The sequence below is a fragment of the Lygodium microphyllum genome, chromosome 9 (assembly GCF_053477565.2).
Source record: "Lygodium microphyllum isolate KBCC chromosome 9, Lygodium_microphyllum_v1.1.10, whole genome shotgun sequence".
NCBI classification, from domain to species: Eukaryota; Viridiplantae; Streptophyta; class Polypodiopsida; order Schizaeales; family Lygodiaceae; genus Lygodium; species Lygodium microphyllum.
The window spans coordinates 91,358,703-91,382,817 of NC_141143.1; the positions used below are offsets into that span (position 1 = coordinate 91,358,703).

The window sequence follows — 24,115 nt, forward strand, 5'->3', positions numbered from 1 at the left end:
CTTCTTATGATGCTTTAGTATAAACAATATATGGAGGCCTAATTTTTTATTTAAATAATATTTTCGAATTTGAAAATCAGGGGTCATCGGTCAATGTAATCTTTTTGAAAATTTTGCAAGATGTGATTCGTGAATACTAAAAGACGTTTTGGGGGTATATTAAATAAATAAATTTATAATTATAATTATAATACATAGCCTAGATTGTCTGGTTTGTTCCGCGTCAGGAGTATCGAGGTCGCGTGAATGTTTTAATGCCACGCTGGAGATCGACGAAGACCGAGACCTGACTGGAGATGCGATTGTACTTTTTTCATGTAAGCCTCGTAAGAACAGAACTGCGGCGAGGAATGTGAAATGGCAGAAGAGAGAGAAGCCATGGACGCGATGCCGGACTAAGCAGCACAAGATGTTCACGAAGCTGGCAGGCTAGAAGGGAGGCGGAAGGAAAGAAAATAGGCAGTCGAAAAGCGAAGGCAGGCAGGGTGCAGCAGCCACAGGCATGGATTCCTCAGAGTTGTTCATGGATACGGCCGGCTAGAAGAGAAGCGAAAGGAAAGAAAGTACGCACTCATAGGGAAGGCAGGCTGCAGCAACAGGCATGGATTTCTCAGAGCTGGAGGTGTCGGAGGGTCTGCGATGGACGTGGGACGCATGGCCCTGCAACTCCTCTTCCGGCAGGGCAGGGCGCCGGTGGCCGGGAGGAGGAGCCGGAGAGGAAGGAGGGCTGGCCGTGCCGCTGGCTATCATGTGCTGCCCCATCGCCTCCACCATCCCTGACCTCCCCGTGCTGCCTTATGCCCCCCTGCACTGCAGATCGTGCCGCGGCATCCTCAACCCCTTCGCCCGCATCGATCTGCCCTCCAAGTCCTGGGCCTGCCCCTTCTGCTTCTGCCGCAACCCCTTCCCACCATCGTACCACTCCGCCGTCTCCGACACCAGCCTCCCCGCCGAGCTCTTCCCCTCCTACACCCGCCTTGACTATGCACTCCCTCCCCCACGCCCTGCCCCAACCGCCTACGCAGTCACATACCCCCGGCTCGCCCCCTCCCTCGCCGCCACCACAGCTGCATCACCCCCCTCGCTCCCTCCTGGCCCTGCCTTCCTCTTCGTCCTTGATACTTGCCTGCCCCCCGATGCGCTCCGAGCCCTCAAGAATGCTGTCTTGCAAGCCCTCAGTTTTCTTCCGGAGAATGCCCTTGTCGGCTTGGTGTCCTTTGGAGCTCAGGTCCATGTCCATGAACTTGGATACATCGACTATTGCCCAAAGGCTATTGTTTTCGATGGCCATAGAGAGCTGTCATCCCAACAGGTAATTACTGGCAGTCCAAGAGACATAAAATGCTAGAAGTCTTAACTCTGAAATAAAATGCTACTAGTATGGCAAAAAGAGTTACACCATCAAGGTCCATGTCGAAAAGATCGAGTACACTTAAGACAATGGATAATAGAAACTTATCAACAGATCTACAATATCATTGATGTGGATTGTGCCCCTTTCCTTTGGGATGGAGAGGGCCATGTGGAAGGCCGTGAAAAGGCCCCATTACTTTTTAGGGGATTTTTGTGGACAAGTGAATTGAATAAGTACGGGTAGGAGGATCTAGGAGTTGCTCCCACAAACCTTCTTGATTTTGAAACGTTCATCTTGGCTTATGGATCATCTCACAACTGATGGAGTTGCTTAAGTGCATAGCATGGAGTGGCTAACTTCTCTAAGCAAAAGCAAAATAACTTACCTCTAATAGTGTCTTGGAATATGGATATGGGATTTTGATACTAGAATTTGGACCTTGGTAGTACATTTTGCAGGTCCTTATGCAGTCCTTATGTGGATTTGAGGATATGACCATGTTTTGTACTATTTCAGTGCAACAGTGTATTAGATGAGTTTTAGTATTACAAGTATCGTAGTTACTAGTGTGTCTCGTTGGTTGATGCATCTATACACTAGGATGGTGTGGGTTGGTGGTATGGGGCATGAGTTCTTGGGACATAGTTGTGATCTAGAGTCTTGCTAGCTTTTAGGCTTGGAAGTGAGATTGTTTCGCTCTATGGCTGGGAGAGGTGAGTCTGATGTCCAATCCTTTATATTCACGAATATAGCTTGTGTTGTGTCTTGTTTGGAGGTTTGATCTTAGAAGGGTGTTATAGTATGGACAACAAAAATAGGGCATCAACAATCTATAAAACAAGGATAACTCCGGAGTATATGCGACTTCCACCAGGCACTCCTTGTGCCACCTCTCCTTTCTGGGCAACAGAGAGTGTTCTGCATCGGCTATCAGAGTACTATGCTCAAGGCAATAAGACGCATCCGATGCGCACTAAGTCCTTTCGAGCACATGTAGGATCAATTCGCTACGACCTTGTGGAGATCGTCGCAATGCCAGCGGTAGTCTTCTTGCACTTATTTTCAGGTACAGTGGCTTCCACCAACTACGGCTCTATAGTCCGCTCCACTGAGAGAGTGATTGTTTGATACTGTCTCCTCGTTAGTCTGCTCCTTTGAGAGACAGTGGCTGCTCGACTCCTTCCTCTTCTTCGGCTACCCAGTCCGCTCCACTAAGAGACAACGATTGTTGCCCACCTCTTGCTCATTCTGAGCCCTACCCTCGACTACTCAGGTTCGAGAGGCTACCTCTAGGAGCTCTTCGGCACCCCAGATACCTTCTTCAGCATGACCGGCCTCACTTTCTTCGTCATCAGACATTTCGGAGTTTGTGATCCATGAGTTTTTTGATTCTCTATCTACTTCAGAGGGGGATTCAGAGGGGAATATTATCTCTTTGCCCTTAGAGGGGGCATCTACTTCTTTGACTTCAACGGGGGTCCCTCCACCTCCCACCTCAGAGGGGGAACCTACTCCACATGGAGTTCTTCACCCATCCTCTACTTTCTTAGGGTGGCTGTCTTCGACTAGTCATCTCTTCTATTGATACCCAAGATCTTTAGGTACCACCTAGATCTGGACCTTGGAGGTTTAACCGTGACTTGGTGACGAGGCCTTCATATTCCTTCCAGCATGGATACACGGAGCTAGTGGCTTCTCTCTCTCGGTTGTGTTTCGGATTCTCCAGTTCACTCTGTCTACTGGTCTTTACTGTAGGTTTCCTTTCCGGTGGAAATCTTGGATCTTAAGGATCCTCTACATCTTCTACCCCCTCTTCTCTTCTTGCCTTGGTCACTTGGTTAGCATGGAGCCACCTCTTGAGATCAAGTACGAGCATATCCTTATGGTTCTCGGCACCACACAAAGTCCGACATTCCTTCTATGCATTGCATGTTTTCATCATCTTTATACTAGGGCGCTTGGGCAAGTGAACAATTTCCCCACGAGGGACACTGTCCAAGTGGCACCTGCTGCATCAGCATTCTTCAGCATGTAGCATTGCATCTCCACCTCACTCTTCTCTTGTTCCCCTTTTTGGGCCTGAGAGGGGGTGTTGAGAAACTCTTCACCCGCAGTTTGTATTTTTGCGTTTCTATGTTTTGCGTTTAGGGTTTGCAGCCCCAAAAAGGGGCGCCATCTTAGATTGATTGTGCCTATTTATAGGCCACTCTCTCATTCATTCCTTATGGCTGATTCATTTAGGCAGGCGTGCCCAATTTTTTTTAAATTTCAGCAATTTAATGCAGTGAATCCCCGAATTTTAATAAATTTCTAGTCCCAAAATGTACCAACCCGCAATGAAAAGCTGTACCTGCACTGGTTTTTTGCCTCGGGATGTGTGAAATGCACTTGCACTTTTTCTCGTGCGCCGTTCTCCTTGATTTAGGACTTTTCTGCACTTCTTGTGTTTCTAGATTCTTCTTAACGCGCCTTCATCTTTTGTTTCACTTTTTCCTTGGCCTTGTCTTTTTCTTTAGATTTTTCAGCTTTTCCACCTTATTCGTTTGAGGGTTAACAATCATGTCACATAGAGGGCCCACCCAGCTCATAGGTGCTATGGGGGAAACCATGGGTGCTACCAAAACCTTGCTGGCCACGTCCCGTCTCCAAGGGGGGAGGGCAATTGGTCTCATGGGGAGAACCATGCTCCTTGGGCTAAGCCGAGGAGGCAATGTTGATGATGAATCCAGAGATTTCAGCACAAATTAGAGTTGATCTCAACAAAACCCCAAATTTCTCATGCAAATGTTGATGAAATTGCACAATGTTGGCAGTTTCGGTGGTGATGCGTACAAAGAACCTCAAATTGAGCAAAACCCCCAAATTGTTGAGTCCTCCAGATGTGTGTAGAGACGCCAAATGTGTCGGAGATATGCTAGATTGTCCAAGACAAGATGGGCACAATGTTGGTGATGGTTAAACCTTGATGGTGGTTGGCAGTTTTGGTGTAGAGGCAGTAGAGAACTGGGCAGTATAGGCTTGGTGCAGGTGGTAGTGCAGCTGGTGAGCGGGAGAGAGCAATGCAAGTTGTTTGATGGGCAACTTCTTCTCTCGATTGGTAGCTCCTTCTCTTTTCGACAAAGCCAACATTGATGAGGTGGCTCGAGTCTGTGACGAGATGTTGCGGGGTTGGCAGCATCAATGGTCACAACCATCGAGTAGCTTTGATATCAAAAGTTGGAACTAGCTATGGAGGAAATGAGAGATAGTAGATAGTAACAATGAGAGCGAAAAAAAATGTATTCGCTATAGTGAAACAATCAAATGAAAGTACAAATAATGTCTAAGGTTGACCTAACCAACCTTCCACACACTAAATAGAGTTAATGTGACTGACTCTAGGGCCTAGTGTCACCACATTAAAGTCCTGAGACACAAGTTTTCCACATCACACTTTGACACTTAAATTAGTGTCCACACACCACACGAATTACATCAGGCATTGCCTAGAATTGGAAAATTTCAACAAAATTGTTGGGTTTTACTCACATCTACGCTCACATAGGAGTGTTAGTGATCGACAGTAGGACATTGGGGCACTTTTACTCTTCCTAAGAGAGGTTTTTTCCCCCAGTCATATTATTCTTTATTTGTGTATTTATGTTACAGAGTTCGGTCACTTATCACATATTACACACTTTCATGTGTGAACACATCTTAAGGCACTTACACAACCCTAAAGTCCTAAGGGTTGTACCTTGTACTTTGAGTTTCTCTTTTGAAGTAATCAAGTGTTGAGCAATGACCACACTCTCGCTCCCTCTACTGTCTACACACTCTGTGCCGAGCTGATAGCTGCCATCTCCAAACTAGTCCGCTCGCTAGCCAAGCAGTTGTGCCTGCTCTAGCCACCCACTAGTCGCCGCCCTATAGTGTCATTGTCCAGACACCTGCTGCCACCACCTTGTCTTGTCGGCAGCCCATTGCCTATGCCGCCAGCCCTACTAGCCTGTCTAGGCCACCGCTTGATCTTATCCAGCTCTGCCAGGCTTGTGTGCAAACAAATTGCACCACCTGCTAGCCGGGGCAGTCCCACCTGCAGCATCAACACCCACAGCTCGCGTCCTTGGCTGCCACAGGTATATCTTATAATTTTAATTAAAATATCAGAGCCAAAGCAAGGGGCTTTTGCAGGGAAAGGTCCATTTCTGCTACAACAGGTGCTTTTCATGCACAAGTTGTAGAAATCTGTTGGAATTTGGGTCAGAAAATTTGGGGCTTTTGTATGTTTGGCAGCTATTGGCATATATACTGAAGTTTCAGTCTGAAATCAACTGAAATCTTGCACATTGGACAGTCAAATTTTGGGGCTCTTGTGTTTTTAGTGCTACTGAGCACTATTCTTGCATTGGACAGCGTGTTGCTTGCTGAAATTTGAGAAATTTCAGCACATTGAGACAGTAGTGGTCAAGTGTGACACAGTTTAGTTGATCACAGCTTGGCATTTGCTGTAATTTCTGGAAATTTGCAAATTTTCAGGTCAAGCTAACTTTTGTTATTGCTTTTGTACATTTGGAAGAGTAACATTTATCATGGCAAATCAAGGACAGAGTGATATCTTCACTTATGTATTTGAAGAGGATAGATTGGATGGCAATAACTATTCTCTATGGTCCTTCATGATGAAGAATGTACTTGTTGCAAAAATCTTTGGGATTATGTCAGTGGGGAAGAAGTTCGTCTTGGAGATATGGCTTGTGCTACACCTCCACAAGGAGGTTGTGGTCAAAGGCAAGCTCTGGTTCAGCCACCACCCCAAAGAACAACTGCATAGAAGGCTTGGGACACTAGGGATGCCCAAGCATTGTCACTTATTGCATTGGCAGTTCAACGGTCTATAATCTTGCATATATGGTTTGCTACTACTTTACAAGTAGCATGGCTTACGCTTGAGCATATGTTTGTTGGAAAAAATTGATACTTGTATTTCTTTCTTAAAGAAGGAGCTTGAAAATGTGAAGATGGAAGAAGGTGATGCTATGCAGGATCATCTTAATAAAATTCAGGACTTGCGTGAGCAGTTGATGAATATAGATGAGTATTATATTGATGCTCCATGATCTCTAGTACTTTGAATTCTCTGCCACATTTTTATTTGGCCTTTCACAGTGCATTGAATCTTACAATGCGAATTTCTATGCAACCACTTGCCTTTCTTCAGTTGGTTAGTTTGTTGTTGGAAGAAGAGCAAACAAGGAAGAATAGTGGGGTGGATGTTGTAGCTTCTGAACAAGCTTTCATGGCAAGACAGAAGGGCAAGGGCAATCAGCCCATAAATGCTCCGCAGAGTTTTTGAAGTTCAAGAGCTTCACAAAACAATGAGGGGGGCACGCAAAGCCAAGAAGGGCAAGTGCCATTATTGTAAAAAACCAGTTTATTACATCACAGAATGCAAAAAACACATTGTCAAGGAGAAAAAGGAGTCCGGGATGTTTGTTTCAGATGCACCTTCTATTGCTACTAATACAAATTCTGTGATTGTTGTTGACCGTGACTATTGTTTTTACACTTACAGTTATGATTCTTCTTGGGTAGATAGAGCATTCAGCTCTACAAAGGACGCTAGCACTTGGTTCTTTGAAAGTGGTGCTTCTAAGCACATTATATCCCATAGGAATTTGTTTATCGCTGTTGTTGCAGCTCCTGTTGGCAAATCATTGCAATGTGCCAACAATGCATCTTATCCTGTTAGTGGTATTGGAGAGATTGTCTTGAAAGCCATTGATGGCTCTACTCTTTGTTTGGAGGATACTTTATATGTGCTAAGGACAAAGAAGAATTTGCTATCCATTTCTTCTTTAGCAACGTGTGGAATGCAAGTCACATTTGATTATGATAAATGCATGGTTAGGGGTAAGGAGTTCTCGACTTTGGTACTCACTGGCACATTATGTCATGGAGTTTATGAGCTAGATGCTCATTTGATTGATCAGTTAGTTTACTTGGCATCTAGTATTACTGTAACCAGCCTTCCTTCCGTGGATGGGTGGTAAATCCCTGATTACAACTTAATTACAGCAGCAAACAATTAATACAAATCTGAAAATACAAATTTACCTACTGATCTTGGACAATGTACACCTGAGTGGCCCCAAAATTGGTGCCCCTTTCGGTATTTCTTTAGCTTTATCGAAGAAAAAGTTGATTTACGATGGAATTCTCCCGATCACCTTCGTAATCCAAATTTCCCTTGCTATCCAAAGTGACTAACAAGTCTTAAATCTGATTTGCCCCTTGATTCGGACACTTAAATGGCCTTCATCCACTTTGATGGAGATGGAAAATGCCCCAAATTCAATGGTTGGCCAGTCCTCTATCTGAATTTAGCTGAAATTCACCTTCAGCCCTATTGAATCCAAGTCTTGGAGCTTCCAATTTCTGGCATGCTTCTCAAGGCTACTGCTAAATCCTAATTTCTGCTATATATTAGGGTTTACAGCAAAGAAATTTGCAATTTCTCAGCCTCCAAGGGTCCAAATGCTGATATCTTTGGAGCAAGGCTGTGAAATGGCTGGGAGATGAGAGAGAAAGTTGTAGAGAGAGAAAATTCAGAGTTTTGTCGCAAAGAATGACTGAAAATCAGTCAAATATAGCTGTTACACTGCCACAACAGCTTGTAGATGCAAAGAACTGAAGAAAAGTAGTCATTTATTGTTGTTGCCCTCTCTCAACAGTCTATAGATGCTGTCACTTGCTGTTGATTGGTCTTCTTCTACCCCTGGCTTTCTCAGAAGGTCCTCCAATGGTTGCAAATCAGACCAGGAGCATTTCCTCTCTCTCTCTTCTAGGCTGAATACACTAAAAATGCATCTCTCCAGTCTCTAAAAACGTTTTTCAGTCTTGCATGGGCATTTTTGACAAGTGTCAACCTTTCCAAATGGTTTTTCTAGCATAATCCATAATTAAATATTAATTTTCAGTCTTTAAATACTGAAAATTAAACTAATAGTTATTTTGGTGTCCTAAAAAATAATCAGATTGACCAATAATTAAATTGGCTAGGCAACTTCCATTCCCAAGTGTCTCTGTGCTATCTTTGACCATCAGATTGACGTTAGGTACCATTAAATGCCAGTTCTTTAGTATCACCAACTGACACTTATGGCCAAATGAATGACCTAGGCCAACAATTGGCACTAGATACCACCAAGTACATGTGCGGTATAACCTATAGCAACTTTTTCCTTCGACATCCCATGATTTCCTCGAGTCCTGGGCTCGTATATTTACTTTAATCCCAGTTGCACCTCACATGTGCAACATTTACTTAATCATGTGATTTAAAATTAATCCATATGTTAAGTGAGGTTTCAAAAATACATGTCCTCTTGACAATTACTCTTGCTATGTCTCAAGCAGAGTTATGGCATGCTCACATGGGACATGTGAACTATGGTAGTTTGATGCTTATGCAATGTAATCAGATGTTGGAAGGCTTACCTCTCTTGGAGAGACCTCTTGAGCACATTTGTGGGGGATGCATTTTGGGAAAAGTGCATCGGTTTTCTTTTCCTCGTGATATTACTTTTAAAGCTATAGCCAGGTTGTAGATTGTGCATTCAGATGCATGGATCCATGCAGACAAAGTCATTAGGTGGATGTTATTGTTTCGTCACCTTCATTGATGACTTAACTCGTTTTTGTTGGGTTTATTCACTGGTGAAAAAGTTAAAAGTGTATAATGCATTTTTTGGCTTTTACTGCAATTGTGGAAAATCAATATGGTTGTTAGATTAAGACTTTCCGTTCGGACCGGGGGGGGGGATACATGTCTTCCTTGCTAAATAAAATTTTAAAGCAAAAAGGCATTGCACATTAGTATACTACTGCATATACTCCATAGTAGAATGGGGTTGTAGAAAGGAAGAATCAATCACTTATGGAGATGGCTAGATATATGTTGAAAGCTAAAAATTTGCCACATGGATTTTGGATGGAAGCAGTTATGTGTGCTTGTAATGTTTTGAATAGGTGCCCTACTAAGGCATTGAAAAATATAACACCTTTTGAGGCTTGGAACAGCCAAAAACCACGTAATCAGGAGGCTAGACAAATACCTAGATGGTACTTGCAGACTCATCTTGTTGGTCGTACTCGAAGACAAACATGTTTGCATGATCATGCTAATGCTATGGAGTTTGTTATGGCAGTAGACACACTCGATGATAATGAGCCTGATTCTTTTGAGGATGCATAACAAAGAGGATGCATAACAACGTGTGCATTGGATGGTAGCAATGCAAGCTAAACTTGATTCTATCATGACGAATCAAACATGGGATTTAGTTACATTGCTTGTTGGAAAGAAAGCCATTGGTATTAAAGGGGTCTAGAAGTTGGAATGAAAAGTGGATGGATTCATGCCAGGCTTGTGGCAAAAGGATACACGCAAAAGAAAGGCATTGATTATGAGGAGACATTTGCTCCTACATCCTGTATAACTACTATTAGGTGTTTGGTTGCATTGGCTGCCCATTATGGTTGGATTGTGCACCAGCTTCACATTAAAATTGCATTTTTACATGGGGAACTTCAAGAAGAAGTGTATGTTCAGCAGCCCATGAGTTTTGCAATTGAAGGATTTGAACACTTGGTATGCAAGTTGAAAGAGGCTTTGTATGGTTTGGAGCAAGCTCCACGAGCTTGGTATACCAAAATTGATGTCTTCTTACTCAGCCAAGGGTTCATTAACATCCCATTAGAGTCTACTCTTTAGGTATGCAAAGAGGGGGGATCCTTGCTAGTCATTTGTCTTTATGTGGATGACCTTTTGCTCTAAGGGATATATGTTGGTTAGATTTTAGCATTTAAGAAAAATTTGCAACAAATCTTTGAAATGTCAAATTTGGGGCCTTTGCATTACTATTCGGGCATTCGGTTTATTTGTGATACTAGAGTTATTGGATTGTCACAGTGCACTGATGGAGATTGGACTTAAGCTGTTTTTGCACAATGAGAGTGACATGTTTGATATTCATACATATGTTTCAACAATTGGATGTCTCATTTATTTATGCAACACAAGGCCAGACATTTGGTTTGCAGTTTCAGCCCTGAGCAGATATATGCACAACCCACGCATGTCACATTAGTAAGTTGTGAAGTGTGTTTTTAGTTACTTGCAGGGCACTAGGACTCTTGGATTGCTTTATGCCAAGGGAGGGTTGCTGCAGTTACATACTTACAATGATTCCGATTGGGTTGGAGATTTTGATTCTCCTCACTCTACGAGTGGAAATTGTTTCTTTCTTGGCTCATTTTGCATTTCTTAGCTTAGCAAGAAACAATCCATTGTTGCCATATCATCTTGTGAGGCTGAATACAAGGCAGCTTTCACTGCTACATGGCTGATCTTGATGTATTTGTCACAGAGCCTACTCCTTTACTTACTGACAGTCAAAGTGCCATTGCAGTGGCACGGAACCGAGTGTTTCATGCACACATGAAACACATTGAGATACATTATCACTTTGTCAGAGAGAGGCTACATGCAGGGGATATCAGCCTTGTCTATTGTCCTACCAACAATGATGTGGCACACATCTTCACCAACACTCTTCCTTGCGACAAATTTGGAGCATTTCGCAATGCTTTATATTTGATCTCCTTTGGTGGACGATCCTCGTATGCTGATCACTTTTCACTCTAGGGGGGTTTGTTGGGTTTTACTCACACCCACACTCACATAGGAGTGTTGTTGATCCGCAAGTAGGACATTGGGGCACTTTTTACTCTTCATAAGAGAGGTTTTTTCCCCCAGTCATATTATTCTTTATTTGTGTATTTATGTTATATAGTTCGGTCATTTATCACACATTACACATGTTCGTGTGTGAACGCACCTTATGGCGCTTACACAACCCTAAAGTTTTAAGGGTTGTACTTTGTACTTTGAGTTACACTCTTTTGAACTAATCAAGTGTCGAGCAGTGACCACACTCTGGCTCCCTCTACTATCTACACACTTTGTGCTGAGTTGATAGTTGCCATCTCCAAACCAACAAAAATCTTCGGACTTGGTAAAGAAGTGACAACACTCTTGCTCCCTCTAGTGTCTATACACTTTGTGCTGAGTTGATACTTGCCATCTCCAAACCAGCAAAAATCTTTGGTTCAGATTTTTGCCGTAGTGTATATATGTCTTACATGCATGAGCATAGAATTTATACAATGGAAGAAGAGAAAAGAGCGGGCTCTTGTGTTGAGCCAATCCCGTAAAGCTCTCTAGCCTGCAGTTGCTCCAACATGGGATCCATAAGAGGTCAGGTAATAGGGGCTGTCACAAAATCCCATAGGTCATGGTGTGAAGGATGCACCTAGACTTTGCATGAACATAGAGAATAGCTCATCTCATCTAACTTTTCGGAGGTGGGAAGATAGGCTATAATAGGCACCTGTACTAGGGTTGCCATAATGGCCAATTGTGGACTCGTAGCCATGGAAGATGGAACAACGATAGAATGATATGAAGGTGGTTGGGAAGGAACCCGTTCATGGTCCATTTGTCGATCCATGTCATGATCATTGTCACGATCTCAACAATCTGAATGATGATCCTCACCATCATGGCTTTGTGAATGCTATTCTGCTCAGTCTCGGTCATCACTTCGATGGTTCTTGTGGTCTAGATCCATGTGATCTTTCCTATCGTACTGGTGGACCATCTGTATCCCTCAAGAATCCAGTGAAAAATCTCAAAAACACTGCTGTTGATGGAGTAAGCGATGTGTAGGATGATGAGGTCAGCCTGTTCAGGGTTTGTCTGGACGCTGGTCAGCAATTCTGGTGTGCAGCAGTTCAAAGGGAGAGTGTTCAAGGCTGAAACAAGTCCAAACGCAGCTGCCTTGGGAGAAAAACCTGTTAAACACAGGGCAGCCAGCTGGGACAGTAAACACAGGCTGATCTCCTGGGACTGATCCACAGAACTTGGAAACAGACCATCTCAGTAAAACTAGATGATTGAGAGCCTTTGGAGCTGCAAAACAGGGTCGCCTGGATTGAAAAACTGCTGCCTGGTACTGAAAAGACCACATGATGAAAATGCAGCAGAGAAAAGTGTTTGGACTGAAAAACACAGCTGATCTGTTTGGAAAGAAGCTACCCTACACAAGAAAACACAGAAAATGCAGACCTTCAGCTTTGAGAGATGTCACTTAGCTTGCTTTGTTGTGGACAGATGCTACTTTTCAGTCAATTCTGGTTCCCACCAAGGCAGATGATACCATGTGAGTGTATGACCTCCACCAAAAGTGTCTAGGACTGATAAAATGATGGACAAACACAATGTCAGAGCTCCAAATATCCTCATTTTACTTAGATTGGGGTTCATAGGTAGGAGATGACCATACATGATAGATGACTGTTAATAGCGCTAGATATGGGGAGCATGAGGAGTCATAGAGGCACTGCATATGGCATTGCCTAAGGGCTCACGAGGTATGGAGGAGAGCCCTTAGGATGGTATTTCATGCCATTGCAGACGCTTATGACTATGATGCGGGGGATGGTTGCTTGGGTCATGGACAAAGGTCCAGCTTATAGCTATGAGGATGTCTGATGTATAGGGGTGTCATGCCTATCTTGTCTTGGGGCAGTTAGTGAGTAGGGTTGTCATGCAGATATCCTACTTATGCCAGATTTCTCATAGACAACGTGGACCTAGGGGCATTGTCAACACATGGGAGCTCATAGCTGGCATCATTGCTTGTTATGTATGGACATCTAGATGTAGCAATGGTATTGATATTTTGGACATATGTTCCGCAGTGACTGTTCCCAGGATTTGGATAGAGATTGTGAATACTCTCCATTGGAGATGGAGAGAATACAAGGCAGTTCGAAGCGTGTGAAGAGGAGAGATGCTTCTTCTCAGGATGTGAGATTCTGGCACTTCCTTTTCTAGACCCACACAGTCTAGCGTTATAGACCACCTGATTGGTTATTTATTTCCCCATTGTTACCTTTTTTTCCCCTGATATGGAAGTCCCTTACAGGCTTGCTTTGTACTTTGTACCTTGCCTTGGGATATTTTTGTTAGGAAGAGTCTTATTAATATAAAATTTTCTCCTCTTTGAGTGAAAAAGAAAAAAGAAATACACATGCTTTGCCATTCTTCTGCATTCATGTGCTTTGAATGAGGTGTTTGTGGTTGTTTGCATTATGTCACATGTAGAGCCATGCTGACTAGATACAAGTAGCAGACACAATGGTGGGTTTTCAAGTGGTCTTATTCCTACATACTATGATTGTGGCATATCAAAGGCACTTAAAATCATTGTACCATGCTGTATATCTGATCCATTGAATTTTGGTTTTATTTGTTATCCATATGTGAATGTCCAGCTAAGGCCAACAGAAAGTGATATACCGGAACTCCTTTAATGTCAGAAGTGAACCTCTTTAATCAGTTCCGAAAGTGCACTGTATTGATTAATCAGTATGACTTGGTTCACCTAGGCACGAAGAGGTTGGTATGAAGCATTTTGGTCTTTTACTTGCAGAGGGTAGAAGTGGCTTGATGTTACGATGACATGTTTTAGACCTATAATAAGCAGTACAGTGAAATCTCAATGTTAGAATGTGAATGTTTGTTAAGCAGTCAGTTTGGTTCAGGCACTGAGTGAAATTGTTTTTCTTGTTACTTTATTGAACAGATTCAAGAATTGTTGGGAATTTCTTATAAACGATCACAAAGAACATATAGTGCTGGCTCCCAAGAAGACATTGATCGATTTTTAGTACGGATATCAGACACTGATTTTGGTTTTACCACTGTACTTGAGGAGCTACAGACTGATTCTGTCACAGTTATTTCAGGCCATAGGCCTCAAAGGGCCACTGGTGTAGCTGTGAATGTTGCCATTGGGTTGTTGGAGGGCTGCATATCAATTACTGTATCTAATATCTTGCTTTTTGTGGGAGGCCCTGGAACAATAGGGCCAGGGATGATTGTGGGTACAGATTTTGAGGAAAGCATGCGTACACATTCTGATTTGCTCCATAACAGGGCTCCACATTATCATAAAGCATGTAAATTCTATAAAAGGCTAGAGGAAAATCTGGTCAGAAATGGTTGTGTCTTCAATATATTTGCTTGCTCATTGGATCAAGTTGGTGTCTATGAGGCCAAATCAGCAGTAGAAAGCTCGGGTGGTCTAATTATACTGGCTGAGACTTTTGAGTCAGACGAATTTAAGACATCCTTACAGCGGCTTTTTTCACAAGATGCAAATGGCCTCCTAAAGATGTATTATAATGCAACAATAGAGGTGATAACCAGCCAGAAAGTGAAGGTTTGTGGAGCCCTTGGGCCATGCTCATCTTTGAGCAAGAAGACTATGCTAGTCAGTGATCGTCAGGTGGGTATTGGGGGCACAAGTATGTGGAAGATATGCAGCTTAACTGACAACACACATGTAGCCTTCTTTTTTGAAGTTGCCTCACAGCCGAGTGCACCTCCTGGGACTCCTTTTATTGTGCAGTTTGTAACGACATATCAGCGAAGTGATGGGGAGACTCGGGTCAGGGTGATTACCACGTCACGGAGATGGATGGATGATTCACGACCACAGGACCTTGCAGCAGGTTTTGACCAAGAAGCAGCTGCTGCAGTTGTTTCAAGACTTACACTTCACAAGGTGGCGATTGAGGACATTACAGACATAATAGCCTGGCTGGACCGCCTCCTTATCCAATTTGCTTCTAAGTTTGGAGATTACAACAAGGAAGATGCAGAGTCTTTTCGTCTTTCTTCTAATCTCTCATTGTTTCCCCAGTTGATTTATTACTTGCGGCGTTCACAGTTTCTTCAATTCAGAAACAACACACCGGATGAAACTGCCTTTTATGGGCTGATGCTTAATCGAGAGGGTGTTGTTAACACGGTTATCATGATACAACCCACTTTGTTTTCATACTCTTTGGATGGGCCTCCAATGCCAGTGCTGCTTGATGTTAGCTCTGTTAAGCCAAATTGCATTCTTCTGTTTGATGCATTCTTCTTCATTGTGGTGCACTATGGTTCATTAATAGCACACTGGAGAAAACTGGAGTATCACAAAGATCCTTGTCATGAGAATTTTAGAAAGCTGTTGGAGGCTCCTATAATGGATGCACAATCATTACTCTCAGAACGTAGTCCTGTGCCCAAGTTCATAGACTGCGATCAGCACAGCAGCCAAGCACGGTTTTTATTAGCCAAGTTAAACCCTTCAGTGACCCACAAGAGTGAGTATATTGGAGATTCTGACATAATCTTTACAGATGATGTGAGCCTGCAGGCTTTTATTGGTCACTTACAGGAACTTGCAGTAAAAGATGACTACCTTTGACTGCATTACATATTAAGAGGGTTTTAGCTGAAAAGTAATGCTGAGGAGAAAGCTTTTCGTGCTTTGTTGTATCTCATGTTTGGGGATGCTCATGATCGCTCTTGCATCATGGGAAGACGACCTTAATGCCAGCTGTGTACAGTTTATGACTGATAAGCTTTTAGCTGTAAAGCAATGATGGGATACAAGTTTTGAGTGTGGGGTTGTTTCTTGGCTCCTCCAGAGCTCTTATCTCATGAAGGCAATGCTACAACCATCACATACCATACACAAGTAAAAAAGGCAGGGTCTATCTGGTGTGTATCTTGAGATTGCACTCAGGTAAGCAGGGGTCGAAATTTTTACCTTATTCCATTTTTACCATCACCTTCTTTTTGAGGCCATACTCATGGCAGCCAATTGACAAAGGCATGTTTGGTGTGGATCTTTGTATAGGTTGGGCAGGATTCTTTCAGACAAATCTTGCTAAACTGCAAATGTGTTGAAGGGGAATGAAAATATGAGAAAGCAGATAGATCTTTAATGAAGTTCAGGAGAGGGAGGAGTTTGTGCTGTCTTGAGCTAAAATCTTTCTTCAGCTTCTGTTATCTACAGGTCTGACAGTTGTAAAAATGGTTTCTTTTGTTGACATTCTGAGGATGTCAGATGAAGCATATACAGTCTATAAGATTTGCAACATTTTAAGAATGTCAGAGGCAGCATCTAAGTAAGACCTATGAGATTTGCTATGTTGATAACTAGTGTTCTGGCACTTGTTGCCACTGCAGTTTTCCAAACTTTGGTTTTGTCAGAGATATCATCTTGGATGTATAAGATTTGCCACTTTTGAGAATGTCACATGCAGTCTTGAGGCTTGCAAGTTTGCTACAACGATGAATGGATTTGCTACAATGATGATTGGATGTTACACTATGATAAAGCCCCCATTAGCATGATACTTCAATTGTTGCTGACTAACGCTGATCAGGGTGTAAATGTGTATATTTGGGACCAATGTCAGGGACCTATTCTGAAAGCCTTTTTGTACTATTCATGTAAATTCTTAATATCATAAACCATCAAGGCGAATTTTGACAGGCAAGGCTTTGTGAACTTCTTTTTACAGGCAGTTACCTTTGTACGAATGCTGGCTGGGAGGTCCTACAGACAAGTTTGAGAGTGCTAGCTTGACATAATATGCGGTGATCGTCCTCAGCAATACGGGTTTACGATAAGTGGACATATATTGCAGAATATAGTTTGACCGTACAGGTTTACCTCAATAATGTGGAGGCCTCAAAACAAGAGGTTGTTATGGTTCAGTTGGACCTTGAAAAGGATGTCATGTCATATTTGGTGCATATTAAAGAATTCGACTCTAGAATGTATATCAAACAGTTAGAAAGAAGGCCAGAGAGCATCGAGGAATCAATGGCAAAGTTGAGGGCGTCAAGGCTTAAGAATAAGAAAATGTTTGATAGGAGCCATAGACTTAGAAGACCAAGAGCCATACAGGAGGGAGATGGGTGCTGATTTATTATAGCGGTTTAGATAATCAACATAGTGCTATCTGGAAAGTTTCAAAGTGGTTGTTTGGTCCCTATGTGGTAAGATAGACACATGACAATGGTAGCTATTTGTTAAGTGAATTGGATGGGATAGCATTGAAGATCCTTATAGTCAAAAAGCGAATCAAGCTTCTATAGGTGTAATCATGTAGTCTATTGTAGCTTGTGGTGGAGTTGACACTTGGGCACATGCATATGCATTTAGTTCATGTTAGATGTGGGTAAGTGCCTTAAGAAGGTGCAAAGGATGATAATTTTTCTAAGATTTAAATGTGAACCATTTCTCAGTAGGTGTTCTAGGGGAATATAAAAGTCATAATCATTTGTTGTGAATGACCAAAAGTTGAAGAGCAATTCATTTCCACATCTTTTCAAAGAAATTTATAAAGCAAGGGACCTTAGAATAATTAGTGAGATTGCAAATAGAGACCTTGCAAGTATATCTTTGAGAGGTGAATATGGAGTCCAAGTGTGGGGCACTTTAGTTGGATTCAAGGTCGAAGGACACTACAAAGCATTTTATGATTGTTACATAGAATGTGAATTGTTGCTTATTGCTCAACTCTTACTCTTAGACACAACCGCATTAAAAATCTCAAGCACTAGGTATTGAAAGACTTTGTTGCAATGAGTAATTTCTTTGTCACAAGGATTTAAAAACACAAATCCTATTCTACTGATCTTTTAAAGTGCAACAATTTGGTAAGTTATTTTATGGCTAAAGTTAAAGAGTATCTTGTTCTACTAAGTTTCACCTCTTGCTTTTAATCTATTTGTAGAAGATTGAATTTCTCTTGATAGGTTTCACATTTTCCTTTTCCTTTGCTTGATGTATGTACCCTTAATTCCTTGTCACTCAACAACCTCATGGGGATTCAAAACTCCACATCTAGGTGAGTTCCATTGTCTTGTGCGCTTTAGTAGTAAGTGTTTCCTATTGTACCTTGAAGTCCATGTCATGGGTTTGGTAGGTGTGTGATTCTCTCTTAGAAGGGCATTGACATGCTGTGATTATGGGGTGACTTGCTTTAGGTAGTGCTTGACTACTTGGATATGTGAATGCTTCATAGGAATTCAAAAAAGTTAGGACATGTTCAACCCTAAAGAAGAGATGCAAATGAACAAGGTGCACATAGAAGTTGTAGTAGAGTATGATTTGAGAGATGCTCTCCATGAGTTGGACATGTGGGATCTTGCTACACTCATAGGCAATGCCTATATGCCCTTGCAAAGTTAACCCCTCTTTAAGAGCAATGGACAACCCTTTCTCTTTGCAACCCTCTTAAGAGAACCATCCCATAGTGGACACCCATAGAAACCACTCCGTCACAACATAAGGTGCTTGGCTTCCATGGCAAAAGTTACAAGCTAGCCTTGTATTCATCCCTATGTGTATCTTGTGCAAGCTTACTACCAAAGAGGCAACCACCACCACCACTACCAATTGCATGAAGGAAAGCTTCAACAAACGATATTTAGAATTGTATCTATGGGGTAAACAAATTATCTATGGATGTGCCTCATTTTTATGAGGCTAGTATTCTATATCAATAGGGTTGCATTGTAGTTGAGGCATATCAATACATTGTACCATCATAATTGAAAAAATGAGGTGGCTTTCGAGTTAGCTAATTTTGAATGCAAAGTTGTGACCGATATGGGACAACAAAGAGATCAACCACCACCATTGTTCAAGGTGATGTAATCTTGCAAAGGCCTACTTTTAAAAAGGTAAATCTAGTTAGCTAAATTGAACCATATGGGACATGTAACTTGCGAATTAGTTTATGTAAGTATGCTTGTATTTGTACATGTTTGTGATACTATGTATGCTAGGTATTATGGTGTTTAACATTATTTCTTTTGAATTAGGCATGTATGATGAACTTGTCTGTGTTTAACATGTGTGTGCTTAATAGTGCTACATTAAAAATATTTAATTGTAGCTTTACACGTAAGGTTGCGTATGCTAATGACACCCTCAATAAATATTAATTAAGTTGCTCTATCTTCATGCGAGCACATTTCATAAATCCAAAAAAAAACTAAAAATGTCATTATTCACTCTATTATGATATTATCTTGGTCTTAAAAATGAACCAAAATCTTTAATCTAGATTGTGGGTCGTGATCCATATTTTTTGTTACATCAATGTGGATTACCAAATAGTTCAGTAATCAAACCTCTCACTTGCAGTTATGTCTATTAATCCAAAATCACACACCAGAGAGAGAGAGAGAGAGAGAGAGAGAGAGAGAGAGAGAGAGAGAGAGAGAGAGAGAGAGAGAGTGTGTGTGTGTGTGTGTGTGTGCACATGTGCACGCACGCACGCATGTGCACAGTGTGTTTTTTAATCTCAATCATGTTGCACCTACATCCAATGAATTTCTCTCAATGATTTTGAAAATGAAAAAATGCAAAATTTGTAGCTTTGTTCCTTTCATGTGGCAAGTTTGAGAAGGAATACCACCAAAATAGGGAACAATGCTACTTTTGTGGAACTTTTTGCTAAAGAGAAAAGTTAAGCAACGAGCATTATAGTTCAAATTCATTACTTGTATTGTGAGGCTATGGACCCTTTTTTAGCTTGCTCCTCACACATACACATCATTGACTACATCAGTTGCATTGGAAACTCTTAATGAGTTTTTGGCTGTGAGTCTTTGAAAGTTTATTGCCCTTCTCATGTTTCCTTTTGAACTCACAGTGGGAACTATAGTGTGAGGAAAATTCATCAACTCATAATGGGAAATTTTTTTGAGAAAAATTCATACACAATGACAGTAAAATATGTTAAAATAATTAAAAGTAATTGGGGGTCTATATGCGTATCTTTAAAGCCATTTCTTGCATAGGTCAATCTATTCATGAGTAGTGTCCATGCATGTTTCCACCAACAAAGTCATGGTGCCAATTGTTTCCATGATTTTGCAAGATAGAGAAATTTAGAAGAGATTGGTTTTGCATGAATGGCCTTCTATCACGTAGTCTTAACTTCCATGGGTTCATGGAATACCCCAAGGGGGTGTTGGCTTGACTTCTTGAAGTCTCTCTTTTCTAGGAGTGCAGCTTAAGTATACCCTTGCACATAGAGGTATAATCAACCAACAAACTAGCATGCTTCTCTTAGCATCTATAGGGTTGATGTGTAGACCAAGATCCCAAGAAGAAGAAGAAAAAGAAGAAGAAGAAGAAGAAGAAGAAGAAGAAGAAAGACACAAGAAGAGAAGGCTAGGGCTACCCATTTGAGACACAATAATCCCACCCAAGTAGCCCCATGATAGGGTGGGTGATTTAGCACATTCTTGGCAACATGTTGGCTACCCATGACGAGAGGCATTGTTTAAGATTTTGAGGAGAGCTATTTCATGGCCCATCATCCTTGGTGTATGAGAAGCCTAGAGCAACACAAAGATGAAAGTCAATTCAACAACCAAGCCCAACAACTGGTTCCACTAGTACTAAGGGGACTTTCACATGGGGTGTTTTAAAACCTTCACATTGTGAGTTTGGAGAAGTTACCTAGAAAAATAGGGGGGGATGTTTCTTTTCAAAAACTTCGAGTAAAATTTTGGGCCAAACTCATGAGAGAATCTTTTGATGATACATTTTGTGATGGTGAAACTATGAAAAAGTTGATATTGAAGAGCTTTGCACAAGGTGTTTCGTTACCCTCCCATGAATTTGGGGGCAAGTTAGTGCGTTTCGAGCAAAAAATTCAAATGTACAAGATTTGTGTCATTCTAAATTTCTTCATTTCTCTTTTTTTAAGACCATAATTGTCTCTCATGGGAAGAAGACATGGTTAGTTTGGGTATCTTTAAGGTGCGTTTTGATCCCTTTTGGTGGATGTTTCAAAACTCACTATGGAAAAATAGTCCAAGTTTCATAGATTGTAACTCCTTGCTCTAGGTCAAAATACTATTTACAACCTTGCACACCTCGTGTTTGCATGTAAGATAATCTACATTTGTAGGTTTTAGAGTGGATAGACTTAGTCACTTGTGAAGGTGACAAGCCTTACTTTAGTTATTTGGGGGGCGAGTTTGGGGAAGTTCTAAATGACCCGCAGTCATTTGAAGGGTGTATATTTTTGGCAAATTGCTTTCATGACATAGTGACACACTACAAGATTTTGTTCTTCTTATGTAGATTTTTGCCTTGCTTGCACGCGCACGCACACACACACACACACACACACACACACACACACACACACACACACACACACACACACACACACACACACACACACACACACACACACTCACTCACTCACTCACTCACTCACTCACTCACTCACTCAGTGTGTGTGTGTGTGTGTCTGTCTCTCTCTCTCTCTGGCAAGGCAAGCAAGGGAGGTGGACCCATAACCCACTATGGGAGGGAAGGCAGGTTATCAAATATATTTCTCTTAATGCTATCTTCGAAAGTTGCCTTGCTTTCATGTATCACAAAGTAGTTGTAGCTCTCATATGGAGATTGCAATGGCTTTGCTTCTTCATACTCTTGGAAGGTCTTATTATTAACACATCTAGTTTCAAGCTTTAATTGATGAACATCTAGACTCTAGATGTTGCCTTCCTCCTACTCCTCATTTTTAATGCAACATTACCATTGCCTCACATATCCCGCACACGACCACCCATGGTTGGTAAAAATCACAATATCCTATAATTTTGCAATTAAAGAACTTTTGATGTTCAATGCACAAGACCATAGTTTAATCACATAATTAATGCCTTGATTAGTTTTCAACTTTGAATATTAAAGGTAATAAAAGTACATCAGTGGTTGAATTTGTCACAGTTTCAATACATGTCATTGAAGCATAAAGAATCTACTAGTGGGTCGTATTAACATAGACTCGCTTGATAGCTCTCATAGATGAGGGATCAAGAGGCCTACAAGGTTAATTCATTATGTATTATTCTGATGTGTCAAGCTGGTCCTAGTTTAATGGGGGTCTCCTTGATAACCACATGGAGATCTTGTGTTAAACTCGTATTGCAATTTAATTGACGTGCATTGGCAGTCCACGTGTAGCATCCACATCTTGGCGATTTTCACCCCTCTTGCAATGGCATGGAGATTCCTTCTCCACATGACACTTGCAGTGTACAGGTGTGTGAGCAGTATGTATAAGTAAATGTAGGTGGCTAGGCATAGGCAGCCTTCAACCCTTAACAACCTTCCACTTAAAGGAGAATGTACTAGAGTGTGGAGAAAATAAGAAAAAAGTGACAAAGTACAATGTGTACATATAAGTACAACATGATGAGGAATAGATATCATCTCATCCTATGCCCATCATCTTCTTAAGGAAGGCATAACCTCTAGCAAAGGTGAAGACATAGATAGGGGTGGATTTTTTACAATCTACATGTCCTACATAATTAGAGTATATGTAGCCCATGACTCTAATATACTAGCCACCATAATAAATGCACATATTTGTAGTATCTTTAATGTATCTCATAATACCCTTCACGATATCCTGATGTTGCTTTTACCAAACGTCACCATATGATGAGCCACAACTTCCACTACAAATATTATGCCAAATCTAGTGGCTATCATGGAATATTTCAAGCTACCCATCGCAGATGCATATGGGATCTTGGCCATCTCGACTTTCTCATCATTTGACTAGGGACAATCTACACGACTGGCCTTCATATGAGAAGGTAATGGGCAGCCAATAGGCTTACCATCTTATATATGGATCAAGAACTTTATGAATGTACCCCTTTTGTGATAAGTGAAGAAGTCCCTTAGAGTGATTGCATGTAATGTGCATACCAAGTATGTGAGAGGCATACCCCATATCCTTCATCTCAAAGCTCTTCTTGAGTTGAGTCTTCAAAGCATTTAGCTTATCAACCAAAATGATATGGCTACCATCACGAGCCTTCTTCGTGTAAAAACACGGATCCATATCACTACGATAGTAGCCTAGTGAATCCATAAAGGCATTAAACTTATGGTCCCATTCCCTAGGTGCTTGCTTAAGTCCATAAAGACTCTTCCTCGACTTACATATACTAGAGTGATTGCATGTAATGTGCATACCCAAGTATGTGAGAGGCATACCCCATGTCCTTTACCTCAAAGCTTTTCTTGGGATGTGAGACTTCAAAACATCCAGCTTACCATGAGCATTCACTCCTAGCAATAAACATATCATCAACAAATAGTACAAAATGATAAGGCTGCCATCACATGCCTTCTTCATGTAAAGACACGGATCCATGTCACTCTACAAGAGTAGCCCTATGAATGCATAAAGGCATCAAACTTATGATCTTGGTCCCCAGGTGCTTGCTTAAGTCCATAAAGACTCTTCCTCAACTTGCACACTAGGTGTTCCCTTCCTTTTTCCTCAAAACCTTCAAGTTGTTGCATATAAATGTCCGCATGCAAGTCCTAATGAAGGAAAGACATTTTCACATCCATTTGATACATGTCTGTATCCATTTGCGTAACCAAGGCCAATATCAACTGTAGGGTGGGCATCTTGACCACATGAGAGAATACCTCATCAAATTCAATTCCATGTCCTACTTAAAATCCTTAGCACCCATTATGGCCTTATATATTAGCTTAGGGCGACCAAGGGTACTCTTCAACTTATATACCCACTTGCATGACAATGCATATTTCCCATTGGAAAAATGAACCAAATCTTATGTATGTTTTTTCTACAATGCATCATACTCAGACTACATGGCCCTCTCTCAAGAGTGACTATTACTTCTATGCATAGCCTTCTCATATGTAAGAGGCATATCATAATTTGTCAACATGACATAATGCATCAATAGCTCAAAATGGTCCAAGAGGA

At 41.5% G+C, this 24,115-nt stretch overlaps 1 protein-coding gene across 3 annotated transcripts; it reads left to right on the top strand.

The window, feature by feature from the left end:
- The first annotated feature begins 232 nt into the window (after positions 1-232).
- Positions 233-17,574, top strand: LOC148031288 (Sec23/Sec24 protein transport family protein). Of its 3 annotated transcripts, none has more exons than XR_015691870.1 (3): positions 233-1,312; positions 14,047-16,044; positions 16,159-17,574. XR_015691870.1 is itself a non-coding variant. In XM_087684809.1 (2 exons), the coding sequence occupies exons 1-2, from the start codon at positions 602-604 to the stop codon at positions 15,721-15,723; spliced, it is 2,388 nt and encodes a 795-aa protein (XP_087540935.1). In that variant the 5' UTR covers positions 233-601; the 3' UTR covers positions 15,724-17,574. The 3 variants fall into 3 exon arrangements, 1 of the variants encoding a protein (XP_087540935.1); XR_015691871.1 differs by having other exon boundaries at positions 16,168-17,574; XM_087684809.1 differs by having other exon boundaries at positions 14,047-17,574.
- Positions 17,575-24,115: the final 6,541 nt, after the last annotated feature.